Here is a 16,269-nt window from a genome sequence, read left to right as displayed (position 1 = left end):
TCGGTTCGAGTCCGAGTGGTGGCATACCGTCTTCTAAAAAGGATAAATAGATCTTATAATGAATTCAATTCCCGATTTCCATTTTAGAATTATGTAATTGAGCATCGTCTTCTTGGTTTTATTATTACTAGTTGCCATTTTTTATAGTATATATTATGGTATGTTAATATTGAAACATTAATCACCATAAAATGGGTGTTCATAATTCAATGAATAGATGTCATTATATGTCCCCGAGTGGACGAGATCGCGCACTAGTGCAGTGCTTTGGTAGATTATTCACCATTTTATTTTGCTATTTCACGAATATGAAGATGTGCTAATTTCCAGCATAACAGAAACACGAAGACAAGCATAAGCGTGGTCATGGGTGGAGCTAGGGTGTGCAAAGGGATTCATCTAAACCTCCTTTGCCGGAAAATTACCTATATATATATAAGGTTATTACTTTTTATATGCGTATTTATAGATAAAAGCTCTTTGGCTTCTTCGTATGTTACTTCTTTATATCATATTTTGTATTTTCTTAGTGAAAATTTTGGCGCTGGTCGCTGGGAAAGTAGCTATGGATAGTTGTGGATGTTTGCTTTAAACCTTTGGCCCCCAATTCAATTTGTGGTGAAGGCCACGATCGGTGAAGCACTGGCAATTCACGAAGCTTTAGCTCAAGCTCTCCACAATGGTTGGGCAAAGATTCATATATTATTAGATACAAAATATATGGTCCCAATCGATACAAAAGAAGGTGGAAGTCTCATGGGAAATAGATGCAACATGTGAAGACATTTGGAAAAGGATGCATTCCTTGAATGATATAAAATCGAGTAGCTCATAGTTTAGCTAAGTGTTATTGGATAAACCAGACGAGTTCAAGCTTAGATGAGTCCATTTGATAGTTGTCAACAAATTTTTCTCAGTACAAGGAGTAAAAGAGAAAATAATTGTGTAGTAAGTATGAAAGATCAAAGTTCACAAAGGAGGTGCTCAATCACATTTCTTGGCATTTAATTCTAATGTACTATACCAAGAAAAGATGAACATCCACAAAAAAGCCCTGCAATTTAATCCTTAAATGTTATTACCAACAACAACAATGCAGCTAATATGAAACACTAGTGTGAACTTTTTAACCTTAAAATGGTACCTTAAGTTCTTGCAAAATCCATATTAAAAAAAAGAGAAACCAATCTTCAATTTGCATTAAGCGCTCGAGCCAGACGTTTAACATCAATTAACCTTATGCCGCGTCGCGATCTACCTGAATATCACTTAACCTTCAGCGCGATAGAAAGCCAAGAAAAAAAAAAGACATGACAAGTATGTATTGAAACCAAATGTTGCCCGGACTCTTTAGAAATGCTGTCAGGTACATATCGGATCCTCCGAAAATAGTGCATTTTGAGGATCCAGCACAGGTGTGGCAGCAGTTTTGGAGAGTCCGAGCAACATAGATTGAAACTTACTCTCTGTAGTAATATTGTCCTTTGACATCAAACTGGTCCCAATGCCTTGATTATCACTTGAAAGAGAATTCAATAATCTAGCAAGATGTCTTATTTGATATAAAGGCAGAATATTTGGATTCCTCTGCACTTTATACCTCCTTTCTTCAACTCCTATACAATCACAAAAAAAAGAAAAATGCTGAATTTTTTCAGTGGAGTAAAATATAGTATTACCACCTTGAACAACCTCAATGTCTAACCAGGGGTGGAGCTAGAGCTTCGTCTACGGGTTCGGCCGAATCTAGTAGTTTTGACTCAAACTTTTTATTTGTGTTTCAGAATCCACTTAATATGTCTAAATTATTTATATATATCAAGAACCCAGTAAGCTGCGTTTTCTAGAATTTTGAACCCATAAACTCAAAATTATATAGCTCCGCCTCTGTGTCTAACGCTTATTAATCCCCTTAACGTAGCTTATAAATTTATAAGTTCAAAATACCTTTCACATAACTTGGTACATGAACCATAATCAACTTGTTAACTGATTTGAACCACTACCCAGAGACGTTCTAAGTCATTAGCCTTAAAACAACTAAGCAAATAAGGCAACAAAAAGTCTGGTCTGGAGGTCGATGAAGTGGATGAATACCACATTAAATAAAGATTGAAATTTCCATAGAGACAAAAAAAGTTAAGTGGCTTCTAAATGTTACTAGGTGGTTTCTACTTATCTGCATCAGCCTTGATAGACAGAGTGCTGGTGGGACATAACAGGTACCCCGTGAAATAGTCGAGGTACGATCAAGCTGGTCTTGGACACCATCGTTATTAAAAAAACAAGCAACTAATAACGTTGTACTTATACCTTGTTGCAATGCACTTGATGCATCAGCTGGTTCTTCTTGTGAGTTACAGAATTCAGGATGAAATGTAGCATCAGATAATTGAACCTCAAGTCCTGAAACAGGGACATTTTCTTGATTTTCTTCTTCATTAGAGTATCCTGCATAGAGATGAATCTAAGATTTAAATTTATAGGTTCTGAATTCTACAATAACTTATTCAAATGCTAATAATTGGGTTCTAAATTTAAATTTTATAGATATATTTAGTGAATTTCATAACACAAATACATGGTTAGCTCCTCCCCTACCTGCACTAGTAGTACTATCATAATTTTGAGAAGACGAAAATGAATTGTTCAACACTTTTTGTCTTCTCAATTGGTAGTTTCTTCGACGTCTAGCTAAATGTTTTTCCCTCTCCTCATTGCTCATTGTTTGCCTTCTCAATCTATCGCGAATTCGACGACGTTCTCTCTCTTTTTCTTTCTGTGCATTCCGCCAGTTCTTTACGACGTGCCATTCTTTAGTTTCAGCCAACTCTTCAGTAGCCATTAAACCAAGTGTGTTGAAGTTTTGCTACAGTAATTGATTGACTGCAACACAAATCTTCATGCTTCAAATTAATAAGAACCAACGAGACAGAAATGTCTGATATTGGAATAAAATGGATCTGAATAGAGCGGAATGGATAAAAATAATTCAACATTTATCATATATTCGTAAACATGTGAAGCATCTATGACTTTAGTCCATTGATAAGAGGGCACGATGTGATGTGCGGGTCAGGTGCATGTCATTGGTGGTGGAGCTAGAGGGGGGAAGGTGGTCATATGCACCCTTTCGTCGAAAATTCACACTATATATACAAGGCCAATTTTTTTTATACATATATACTAGAGATTGAACTCCCTCGAAGAAATTTCTGCGTCCTCCGCCGCCCGTCATTTGTTCGAACTTTGCCACACACAAAAGCGTGGTATATTTAAAAGTGGATCAGAATAGAAGATTGGATTCATTATTTAATAAATTTCAAAGCTTGCGCCGCTGACCTTCGAGAATTTAATTTCTCCATTATGGAAAAGAAGATGCATGTGAAGTTATGTGACACATGTACTAGCTTTTGCTGATAAAGAGAGATGCAAGCAAAACGTAACACTTTCTACACAACTTATAAGAACAATATTGTACAAAATATTTTAGGTCATAAATATGGTTCAAGATTTCAAGAAAACTTAATAGGGTTCTTTGACACTCCCATAATACCATCCTTCCCTATGAGAATACACTTTTGTATTGCCGCTTCTTACTACCGTATTTATGTTAATGGACTTCCCAATGATAGTAAAGATGGTAAGCCGGAATCGCTAGTAATCACGATCAGCCATACGGGGTGAATTCGTTTGCGGGTAAACTTATTTTTACTAATATTTTCAATATATAAGCTCCAAATTTCTTTAAAAATAAAAAAGTATCAATATACAAATAAATGCAAATGTCAATACCCAACCATGACAAGAAATTTTCTTCAATAGTTATCTGAAATGAAAGATTAAACCTATCACCAACATTGATCAATTTAAAAAGAGAAAATAGAAAAAAAGAGAGAACCTTTTTCTTTTCTTTCTTTTCTCTTGGGAATTGGTAGAAGTGGAAAACAAGAAGAATTACCTTTTTACTTTATGGCCAACAGAACTACATATATATACCACGTCCTTAATCATCCATAACACACAAATCTGCATCCATAATAAAACACAGAATTTTTTTTAATTCAATTTCACCATAATCACGAAAACTCCAACAAAAAAAAAAAAAAAAAAAAACTCCTTTATTTGAAATAATCCGCAAAAATTAAAAAAAAAAAAAATCTTGGTAGGGACTGAGAGACCGACCTGTGTTAATGGTGACTGAGGAGAGGAATTGTTAATTCAGATTCAAAGAAGAGAAAACTGAGCTGTTGTTTTTTTAATAGAAAAATAATATAAACAAAATCTTTTTAAGGACTATTTTGGTTATTGGTTAAAGGTTTTTAATATTAACAAATTGGGTGAAACTCATTTACACCTTCCAACTTTGCTTTAAAAATCAAACTCCTCCCTCAACTATGAACAATAGACATTCTCCCCCCTTTATCCTAGTTGACTTGTTAAAATGTCTAGTTTACCCTTACATTATCAATATTTGTCTTCTTTTTCCACTTCTTTAAAATCATGATATTTTTCTTTTTTAAATCTATGTAACAAATTTCTGATGAAAAAATAAATATTATCATTTGGACAAAGAAAAAAAAGTGATTAATAATAATTGAGTATATAAGTAATGTTGTTCTATAATGCAATAAAATAGCCGACTAAAAAATTAATTTTTATTAATAATTATCATAACTCTAATCTTTATTTATACAACTGAAAATAATAGGTAATAATAACTTTACAAGATTTATTTTAATGCAGGTAATAAAAACAATATTAATAAAAATAGAGACAATATTTTAGAAATTATTTATTTATATTGGAAATGAATTTTAAATTATAATTTAAGAAATATTTTGTTAATGACAACCAAAACTTGTTTATTTATATAGACAATAGAGAATAAGAGAGAAGTGAAACTTAAATCTACACACACATTCATGTACATACATATATACATATAATATTGAAGTAACAATCTTAAAAAATAGCATTAGATTTTGTGACATTTACAGATTCAAATAAAAGTATTATTCAACTTATAATGTTAATGACTTTACAGATTCAAATAAAAGTATTATTCTACTTATAATGTTAATGACTTGGGAGAAGAATCTATAAATACCTATATTAAAAAAGTAAAAATTATATATAATATTAAAATATATTACATTAATGGAGGATTGAAAATAACAAGGGTGAAATAGACTTTGCATAGGATAAAGGGGGAGAGAATGTCTATTGTTCAAAGTTGAGGGGGAGTTTGATTTTTAAAACATAGTTGGGGGGTGAAAATGATTTTGACCCTTAACAAATTAGACTTGCCACCTTTATTACACAAAAGGGAAAAAAAGATCGGTTTATTATATGAATTTTGGGGTTGTTGATCCATTTGGCGTAATTACTTAGTCCTCATCCAAAATTTGGATTTAGTAAAATTACATAAATTGCTAATACTGCCTTCCAAGTATTGCCTTTATTTTATTTATTTCCAAGATTGAATTTTTTCTTTTCCTTTTTTGCTACTTTCTCTTGTGCGGTTTTTGCGGTTGCGGTTGGGGGTTGTTTGGACCTAAGTTACTCGGACGCAGCCCTGAACTAAGCAAGTCATAGTCGCAGCTTTTTTTCTCCTTCGATAGAGTTGGATTGGAAGAGTCATTTCTTTTCCTTTCCTGGGCAAGGTAACCGTTAATGGAATATCCAAGGCATTTTCTGCTTTGGGGCTGAGGGACGGCAAAGGTACTCTCCAAAAGCGTTGCCGCACCCGTGTCGGATCCTCCTAAAATACACTACTTTTGAAGGATCAGACACGCATCCGACAACATTTTAGGAGAGTCCGAGTAACTTAGATTTGGACAACTAAAATTTGGGATCCTGTGTGATTCTCGTATAAACTTTACGCTCAAATCTGTTTTTATTTTTATTTTTTAAACATGAAACATGTGCTATAACAAATTGGACACTTATTTTGTGTTTATTACCGCAACTAGTGCAATAATAATTACTATGCTTCAATTTCAAAGAAGTTAGAAGTCAGCCATATGAATTTTCATTGATCATATTGCTCCATTTAAGCTCATCTTAGTCAAGTATTTACGCAAAATAAAAAATAAGAAGTACTAAAAGTTCTTCATATTTGCTATTGACATATTGCGGTATATGCTGTAAATGGAATATGTCTGTCCTCTAACCGAATTAACGTGTCTGCCTTGAGAGTTCGATCCATATATTCTTTATGTGCACTAAAGATTTGAATACTTGCAAATCTCTAGCTAAGGCTTGCTTCCGAGATGAATTACTACATTCAATACTTTCAGATAAAATTTGATTGGGAACATAGGAAGGACACGAAGTATCGTATTATTCATTCCAGGGGACCTTGGTAAGCGAAGGTGAGTAATGGATATAGAGATACAGGATAATTCCTGCCAAGATAACAGCTCCTGCCATAGGTGCTTTTACATGAGCTTTGGTTAATTAACCAAAAATGAACCGGTAACAAGAATGTATAACTAAGAAGAGCTTCCAAATATAAAAGGAAACAAAGAAACAAGAAACCTTGTACTCAATTAGAAGGCTGAAACTGGATTTCATGTACATTAGCAGAGTACTCAAGATCTAGTTGAGAAAAACCTATAAACTGGGAGAAAAGTAACAATAACCAGATGTGGAGGCATGTAGTCTTATTTCAAACTCACCATATTACTCCCTCTGCTGGCATTACAAACCTAATATTTCATACTCCGAGCTCCGTATATGAAACGAAAATTGGTTAAAAATACACTCTTCTAGTTCAACGAAAGATAAACGCATAGATCATATGGCAAAATTTACAGATTTTTGACAACAGTAGTCATCTCCAGGCAGAAGAAGTTGCTAAAGCTCTATTTTTCCATCCAAGATATAGTGCCCCTTCGCCTTCTACAAACCGATAATTTGGGCTGTACTCCTTCAACATGTCCTTGATGGTCTCACCAACCGATGGACTCAACGGGCATGGAGTAAATCCAGCCATCATAAGTCTCAACCTCCACTTACCGAAAAGTTCGTGTCTTTCCACTCTGTCAGCGCCCTCACATGCTATTATGTTGACGACGTCCCGTGCCACACAATGTTCCTCTGCACTGATCCTCTGCTTATCATCCCTAGGACGAGCTGCATCAATTGACTCGAACATTGCTGTATAGTAATCAAGAGTTTCACGGAACCTTGGAAGGAAAGGGGCGGTGTTGGTGTTCGATTCTTGTTCAACTAAGGTCACAATTTTGGGAGACAGACTCTTAACTAGTCTTAATAAGCGGTCTCGATGGTTGATGGTGCTTACACTCTCGTCCGGAATATGGTGCAGTATGAAAGGGAAATTTACTGCGAGTGCTTCTCCGTGTCTAACCCGAAGATTCTCTAGTTGGACCTCACAGCCTGATAGTGCAGCACCATGGAATTCGAAAGGCACTCCATATGACTCGGCAACTTCCGCTAACCTTTCGCCTACTAGCTGAAGTCCTCCGCCTCGTGCATGAGCTGATTGGGAATCATCAACACCTGTGATTCGAACACATGGGGGCCCACCAGGCCGACGAGCAAGATCATGGAGGAGGAACATCCACTGACTTCCCTGTGCAATCTGAAAATCAATGATGTGGATTCTGTTCTCGTTCGTCATGGCTTCCCTTATGACGACATTTGCGGACACATAAGCGAATTTGTAATATGGGCACATGTTATAGATGACTTGCATGTAAGACAATAATTCCGAGCTAGTTGGTTCTTTGCATTTCAATTTTTTGTATATGATGCTTCCTGACGAAAGTAGTCGTGCTCTTAGCCCTTCCAACACGTACGCACCCAACCGTTCCATAGGTTCTCCAGAGACCGACACCCGTTGCTCTAAAACGTTCATAAGAACTTCAGCAGTTGACATATCAGCATCTGACACTGCTTCAGCACAGGCATCGAGTAACTCTTTTAAGTTCAAGGTGGGGGCCATGTCCAACACTCGGTTCCACCTTGTCAAGGAAGACGGTTTCGAGACCACATCGTTGAAGGAGCAACTGCAGCTGTCGTCAGTATCGGATTTGGGCCCCATTAACTTATTCTCCAGCTCCCGCAGCACGTGTCTCAGGTCGCCATCTTCAACTACTGAACACCCACTGAAAGGCGAACCACACGTGTTATCAGACATGTATGACTGTGAACATTGCGAAGAGAAGGGACTCCTGTTGGAAGAGACGCTTAAGGCAGGAGGTGAATCGTAGACAACATAGTCAGTAGCCAGGGACGAGTCCAAAGTGAAGAATTGTTCGTTCTGCGCCTGAAAAGAAAACTGTGTCCCTGAGCTGCGATTATCATTGCAACTGTTCTCGAAAATGGGGTAAGGGGTGTAATATTGCTCAACTTGCTGCATTGGCTGATTGTGCATTCCATGGACACCGCCAGACATTTGGGGTCTCTGGGATGTTTGCATCGGGAATTTTCAAAATGACTAAGAAGAAGTAGAGTGATTTCAAGAAACTCTTTCAGACAAAAGCTATCTTAGATTTCTTTCAGCATTGTGTGACATTGTCAACTCTGAAGAACTAGAGAACGATCTGCTATTCTGATGATGAATCAACAAAACCTATATAACTAACAGAACCTGCCAAGAACGAAAAATCACTATCAGTATGCTGGAGGAATTAGAATTTGGCAAAATGATAGTCATGATCATAAGAGATTGTTACAAAAGAATAAAGAAGCTTATTTAGAGAACAAAAAATGTAGATTTGAACGGGCAAAGCACATGACAATTAATAATGATGCTCCTAAACTAAACATAGAACAATTAGAAATGGATATGTGTGGCAAAGCTAGAAATTTCATTAAGGATGTTCAAGATTTAATACATATGTATAAAAAATGATTTTTGCCTATATGCACATTATAATTTTACAATAAAGGGTGTTCAACTAAGCACCATTCTCTCTATGCGGCTACACCACTGGATATGCTAATAATGAGTGCACATCTACTTATGGGAAAAAAAAAGGCACAAAGAGAGCAAAAACAAAATTCGACGATGCTGATGAAAAACGGGCAAGACACAAAACTAATATCATTCATCGAGGAAACCATTCTTCGGATAATAATACCCAAAGGTTTCTAAACTTGATTCAGGGAGTTTCTACAATCCCCGAACTCCAGAGGATTTATCTCTAATAACGTTGCTTTCTTTTTCACCAACACATAATTGAAATACGTATATAGCAACAAACTAAATTAATTAAGAGAAGAAAGTTAGACACGTTTCTCTTGAACTATGCAAGTTCAATTCATTTGTCAGCCATATAGAGAAACAAGACATATTAGGCAGAAAAGAGGAAAACACTAAAAGAGGCACTACATCAGAGAAGTTGGGTTTGCAGCTCCTAATTAAGGGAAGAAAAGAGTGAAAATTAAATATAACTAACTCACATCTAGAAAATGAAATAGACAGATAGCAAATGACCTAGAGTTCATACTGAGTCCTTAACTTCCAAATGAATAACAAAAATATTAACTGCAGTAGCAACTAGCAAGTTTACCAGAGTTGGAACCCTATCAACAAAAGTAAATACCTCTCATTTGCAATCCACTAATCAGCCACTATTAGCTTATTTCTAAGAAAAAGGTACTCCGAATAGAAAAAGAAAGCGCCCCCCCCCCCCCCCCCCTTTTTCTGTTTTATGTATATATTTCTCCTCATCTGCCTTTGGTGCACAGAATTACCCGGAACCTGTATTAGTGGGAGGTAGCAGGTATTGGATGGAATTAGTCGAGGTGTTCCGGGCTGGCCCGGATACCACCATCAAAAGAAAATGCCCTTTTTTGTGTACAAATCTAATGCATAATATCAAATTTCGTTTTTGATAATACACTAGATACTTCAAATCAAGAGATAAGTCATGAAACTCATGATCAAACTGTAATAATGGAAAGCTAGCAAGAACATCAGAACAAATTTCTGTATCCCACCACCAACTACCAACTAAATCGAAAATAAAATAAATAAATAATAATAATAAATAAATATATATATATATATATATATATATATATATATATATATATATATATATATAAGAGGGATGGCTCAGTGGTTAAGCACCTCCACCCACGACCGGTAGGTCCTGGGTTCGAGTCACACTGGAGGGGAAGTGTGGAAACACTATAAATCCTCCTAAATGGGGGAAAAAAAAAGAAAATAAAATAAAATATATATATATATATAATGGACATAAAAAAACTAACCAATTTGTTATCAAAGAGGAACTCAGATCACAAACTACTAAGGAATTGGTTCACCAGAGTGATAACTTAACAATACATTAATCTTCCGAACTTTAGGAAACTAAGAAAATGAAAAAAGAACAAAAAAAAGAAAAAAAAAGGTAGGACAAACAGAAACTTCTAACCTTGAAAATGGAAACAGAACAAACAGAAGGAATAAAAAAGCACAGAAACCTAAAACAACCAAAAGTCTGATAAACTAGAAAACAACAGAACTCATAAAAATGACAAATCCTCTTACCTAACAACATAAAAATCAAAACTTTATACAAAAACAAACAGAAAAAGCATTACTTATATCACTATCATCCCCCTACCAAAAGGAAAAATAAAGATTAGGAATTGCAAATAATCTCTTATCCAACAACATAAAAATCAAAACTTTATAGGAAACAATAGAAAAATCACTACTTATACCCCCCATCAACCCCACCCCCCACCCCCCACCCCCCCACCCCCCAAAAAATAAAAAGAAATAAGGGAGTTGCATATAAACTGCTAGCATATAAACAGAAGAATTCATCTAAAGATGCTTTCAAGATCAACCCTTAACCTTAAACCATAAACTAAACACAGTCAAGAATTTGCATTAATTAAGGAACCTAGCAGTACTAATTACCAAAGAAAAAATAGAACAAACCTTTATACAAAACAAATAGAAAAATCACTAGGAATTGCAATAGTCTCTTAGCCAACAACATAAAAATCAAAACTTTACACAAAACACATAGAAAAAACTCTACTTATCACCTCAATAAAAGGTGAAAAAAGTAAAGGGAATTGTACATAAACTGTTATCATATAAACAGAAGAATTCATGCTTTCATGATCAACCCTTAACCTTAAAACATAAACTAAACAAAATCAAGAATTTGCATTAATTAAGGAACAAAGTAGTACTAATTACCAAAGGAAGAAAAAAAAAACAAGAAAAGGGACATGAAGAACAAACCTTAGAAAATTCAGAGGATGTTTTTTTTTTTTTTTGTGATGAATTCAGAGTTTTGTTCAAAGAGTACAGTGTCTTTAGCTGATTGTTGAAAGTAGAAGCAAAGACTGGAGCGTTTAGCACTACATGTTTGTTTATTATATAGTCAAAATATTTGAAAATTAGACAAATAAAATACCCTTATTTCTATGGAATAATTAGTCAAATGCCACTTAAGAAAACAAAATCAATTTTATGGGACCACGTGGGAGTTTTGCGTATTTATCACACATTTTTTCCAAGAATATTGTCTCCGCGGTGAATTACACGGACTCAAAGTGACAGTTAGTTGACTTAACAGACACGAGCGGAATGATATTTGAAAGAAAAAAAAAAAAAAAAGAGAGAGAAGAAGAAGTTGAAGCTGTATTTTTTATTAATCATATATTTAGTTGAAAAAGAGTTAAAAAAATTTGTGACTGAATCTTTTTTCCACTTATAACTATAAAATCATTCTAATGTTAAAAAAAAAAAAAAAGTCAAAACGAGACCCCCCCCCCCCCCCAAGTTTTTGGATTTTTTACGTTGTGAATATTAATTTGAGAAAAATAGTAATGTTTTCTCTTTTTAATTGGTGTAGTGTAGGATTTATTTCAAAGAAAATGCTCCTAATTATCACAAATTTCTCTATTCTTAAAATTTTTAAATTCGAGATTTTGGTTAAGAGTGACGAATCGTCCACCAAATCACATTCCTTGGTGGTGATTAGAATGGTGTTTTATTTGAGTCCATATCAACCAAAAAAAGTGTGAAAGAATATTTTTCTCTTTCATTTATAGATGACATATGGTTCATTGAATCTTACCTATGTCACTTTTGAATAAATAATGCCTAATTTATTCCACGACATTGAAGATACATTCATTTATTAGATGTAAAAATTTATTCACATTCGATATTTATACTAAATAAATGAATATAAATATATATATTTTTCACAAACATATTTATTACTTAATGAATAAGAGACTCATGGGATTGATATCATAAACAGGGAGAGAAATCCTAATTACGTTATAATTGGTGAATAGAAGTAAACAAGAAAAATATATTACCATTCAATTTTACACGAACATTACTTGGTTGTTGTTATTGTTTCTTTTTCAGTTAGTTATTTCTTTTTCCTGAACTGTTTTCTTTTGTTTGCCTTGAGCCGAGGGTCTATCCGAAACAACTTCTCTACCTCTCAAGGTGGAGGTAAGGTCTGCGTACACTCTGCCGTCTCCAGACCCCCACTTGTGTGACTACCTTGGAGATGTTGTTGTTGAATTTTACACTAAAAAAAGGATCAAATCAACAAGCTGCTAGATAAGATAATTGAACTGGGATAAAAGTTCTACAAGTTTTTAGTAATAGTGTATATATGTTATACTCCATAAAATTAAGAAAGATTTTCTTAAGCCTAGAATTAACAAAAAATTCTAATTTGAGTGTTTTATGAAAAATTAGGAAAGCTAAACCATGTGCAAGAAAGAAAGTGACTAGGAATTCTTTATTAACTAGTGTAAGATACAAAAGAAATTGATTTTGTTATATTCCCTCACTTTTTCTATTAATTCTGTTTGTCTCCAAGTTGAATAAAATTAAATCATACAAATTAGATTTGTGTAGTTGGAAAAATAGACGAACGGAACAACCGGCCACTCTACGCCTGGCAACCGGTTTCATTTAACCGGTAACCGAACCGGTTAAACCGGAACCGGAACCGGAACCGATATAACCGGTTCCGGTTAACCGTGTATTGGTTTACCGGTCCGGTTCCAATATTTTGGAAACCGGAACCGGACCGGTGGAACCGGACCGGTTAATCCGGTTAAACCGGTGAAAATTAAAAAAAAAAAAAACGTTGGTATATATATTATATATAAATATATAACATATATATATTAAGTATATATACTTATATAGTATATATATATTTATATATACTATATAAGTATATATACTTATATAGTATATATGTATATATAGTATATATATTAAGTTATGCATATATATAAGTATATATAGTATATAAATATATATATAGTATATAGTACATATATATACATATATATAGTATATATATTAAGTTATACATATATTTAGTATATATATTAAGTTATACATATATAGAAGTATATGTAAGTATATATAAGTTATATTAAGTTATATATATATAAGTATATATAAGTTATATATATAAGTTATACATATATATGTATACGAAAAATACTATTCTGTATTGCTGACTTGCTGTTAGTCAGTAAATATTTAAACTTTAATTATAAACTTGTCTAACATATGTAAATATAGCTACAATATACTAATAAATACTATAATATATATATATATATATATATATATATATATATATATATATAATACAAAAAATAAAAATAAAATAGATTTTAACCACTCCAAACCGGACCGGTTCCGGTTTGGAGTGGAAAACCGGTAAACCGGAACCGGCCGGTTCCTTAACCGGTTCCATAACCGGTTCCGGTTGGAACCGGTTGCCAGCCTTAGGCCACTCTAGCAATGCGATATATGTTAGTAAATGGCAATTTGAGTAAATAATAGATGTATTAAGGGCAATGTATTGTGGGCCCACAAGACCGTGTTTGGTTGACGCTGTAGGTTCCGGGAAGGTGTCTTACACTAATATATTTCCCATATGCTTTTCAAGTTTTAATTAATTCTACAAAAAAGAGTACTATTCAATTATTCGGTAAATAGCTTTTTCTTTTGGACAAGTCAGTAGAGCCATCACTATATTTATGGATCAATTAATGCAAATTGAAACCTCTAACACATTGATAAAAAATTATCAGCAGTAAATTGGATATAATTGTCAATTATGTGGAAGTTCATATAACAATTTACATTTAGACATAGCATATGTTTAGTTGTTATGCTAAGATTAAGAGATATTTAATTCATCTTAATAATTATGCTTCTACACTGAATCGCGAATAATTTATGATGAATAAAACAAAAGCTTCAAATCTTGAATTTTAAAATTTTACTTTATTTTCTCTTCATAAAGGACGTCCCACTAAAAGTTATTTTTGTTCAAGTTATAATTTTCCAACTAAATAAGTGCTTGTGGATCATTCCTAGTTTTTTCGTTGTTTAGAAAATATTTCTCACCCGACGTTTGATATCTATTTGAGGTCCGATTAATTTAAACTCAGATTAAATTTTCTCACTATACTATAGGAGTAAAGACTTCCTATTAAAGACAATTTCATTTACTTGACCCAAAACTGATATCTTTGGTTATTGACATCAACTTCCTATAATATTTGTTTTTTCAGTTCATTAATATCTCTAGATTTAAGATAATATATAATAAAATGGAAGTTTCTAAAACTTTTCTTACTTTCTTTTTCGTTTAATATTCTTTTTCCCTAATTCATTCTGAATAATGAGAGTTACATAAGGTTGACAATATAATATTCCGTACAAATTCGAAACTAGCTTGGAGAAGAATGTTTCTAAAAACGCCGACCATAAATAATTGCAAGTGATAAATTATATCTAGAAGAGTGGTTTTCCAAATTGGAATAAATTAAAGTTTGATTTCAAGATAAGTTTTGTTATAGTCTTTCCATGCATGTCATTGTTGAAAATTCTATAACCTGTGCCTAGCCTTCTTATCTCGTAAAATTATTAGGTGTTTGAAAAACTGCTCGATTAATTGTATTCATGTCGTGTAGGTTGTCAAAGAAGAAATTATTACTTATCCAGAATTTTTTCCCTTCACAAAATTTGAATCCGAGATAACTGATTAAGGATCTCGTCTATCTCATTTCACCTCAATCTTTGGGTGATTAAACGATGCTAGCTTTAGCCTAGCTAGTTATCGGACAATTAGTGTTAGTATTATTATTATTAGTTGACACAGCACAAAATGACCAAGACTAAAAAGGTAGTACTTCATATGTCCTAATTTAACAAATATAAGAGTTTGATTCAAAATATTTATAAGTTTGAGAAAATTTTAGTAAAAAGAAGTGCTTGACTCCCCCAAACATTAGCATCTTCACACAAAATGGGATGAAGTGAGTATCCAATACTAACATTCAGCTGTTGTATATTTAATTTCTTGCAAATTTTAAGAATATCTTTGCTTAATTTTGTTAAAATAAAGAAATATTTACTGGAATAAATAGCATTAGTAAAATTGAGACTCTCCTTTAGTTGTAGGGTAGTGCCAAAAGTATATACTTTGTGGGTAAAAAGACATGAGTTGAAGATAAAGAATTCTTATCTTATCTTAAATGTTTAGCCGGTGCACAAAGTTGTGATTAGTTAGTTGATGATGATCATGATAAAGAAGGTGAGGTCAAGAAAGAATAAAACAAAAAGGAGAATCTTGCTTTTCTCCTTTTCCTTTTAGTTTAGTACCTATATTATATATATTGATTAGGCAGTACCTATATTATATATATTGATTAGGCTATGATCAAGGGAGCTTTGAATGGCTTACGCCTCATTTTGGAGACCTGGAAATGAGTTTAAGTTACATACATCATGAGTTTTTACTACCAGATAACTTATTTTATTTTTAAAATTATAAATCTTATATTTTAAGAAGATTTGCATATAAATATTTACAGTAATGATGAATATAACTTAACCTCCAGAAAAATCAAGAATGATTTTCAGTTCAAAAATTTATTTTCCTTAAAAAAAAAAATCTAATAGAGTGTTTTATGAAAATTTAGGAAAGCTAAACCATGTGCAAGAAAAAAAGTGACTAGGAATTCTTCATTAACTAGTGTAAGATACAAAAGAAATTGATTATATTCTATCTTTTCCTCACTTTTTCTATTAATTCTGTTCGTCTCCAGATCCGACTTGTGTGACTACCCTGGATATATTGTTGTTGAATTTTACACTAAAAAATGGATCAAATCAACAAGCTGCTAGATAAGATAATTGAACTGGAATAAAAGTTCTACAAGTTTATAGTAATAGTGCATATATGTTAAACTTCAAAAAAT

General features: G+C 33.2%; 2 protein-coding genes across 3 annotated transcripts; both read right to left on the bottom strand.

Annotated features, from left to right (window-relative positions):
* Nucleotides 1-868: 868 nt before the first annotated feature.
* LOC132615104 (uncharacterized) lies at nt 869-4,396 on the bottom strand. Of its 2 annotated transcripts, XM_060329657.1 has the most exons (7): nt 4,186-4,396; nt 3,962-4,029; nt 2,602-2,886; nt 2,314-2,451; nt 1,464-1,616; nt 1,145-1,258; nt 869-1,054 (listed from the first exon to the last, which is right to left on the bottom strand). In XM_060329657.1, exons 3-6 carry the CDS (start codon nt 2,843-2,845, stop codon nt 1,191-1,193), a joined length of 603 nt encoding a protein of 200 aa, XP_060185640.1. In that variant the 5' UTR covers nt 2,846-2,886; nt 3,962-4,029; nt 4,186-4,396; the 3' UTR covers nt 869-1,054; nt 1,145-1,190. The 2 variants fall into 2 exon arrangements, with proteins under 2 accessions (XP_060185640.1, XP_060185639.1); XM_060329656.1 differs by having other exon boundaries at nt 869-1,258.
* Nucleotides 4,397-6,533: 2,137 nt separating this feature from the next.
* On the bottom strand, nt 6,534-11,397 carry LOC132613702 (scarecrow-like protein 13). The gene is made up of 2 exons (XM_060327884.1): nt 11,243-11,397; nt 6,534-8,620 (listed from the first exon to the last, which is right to left on the bottom strand). The coding sequence occupies exon 2, from the start codon at nt 8,447-8,449 to the stop codon at nt 6,839-6,841; it is 1,611 nt and encodes a 536-aa protein (XP_060183867.1). The 5' UTR covers nt 8,450-8,620; nt 11,243-11,397; the 3' UTR covers nt 6,534-6,838.
* Between the last annotated feature and the right edge of the window lie 4,872 nt (nt 11,398-16,269).

The sequence above is a fragment of the Lycium barbarum genome, chromosome 10 (genome assembly GCF_019175385.1).
Source record: "Lycium barbarum isolate Lr01 chromosome 10, ASM1917538v2, whole genome shotgun sequence".
NCBI classification, from domain to species: domain Eukaryota; kingdom Viridiplantae; phylum Streptophyta; class Magnoliopsida; order Solanales; family Solanaceae; genus Lycium; species Lycium barbarum.
This window is presented reverse-complemented; position numbering and strand designations above follow the sequence as displayed.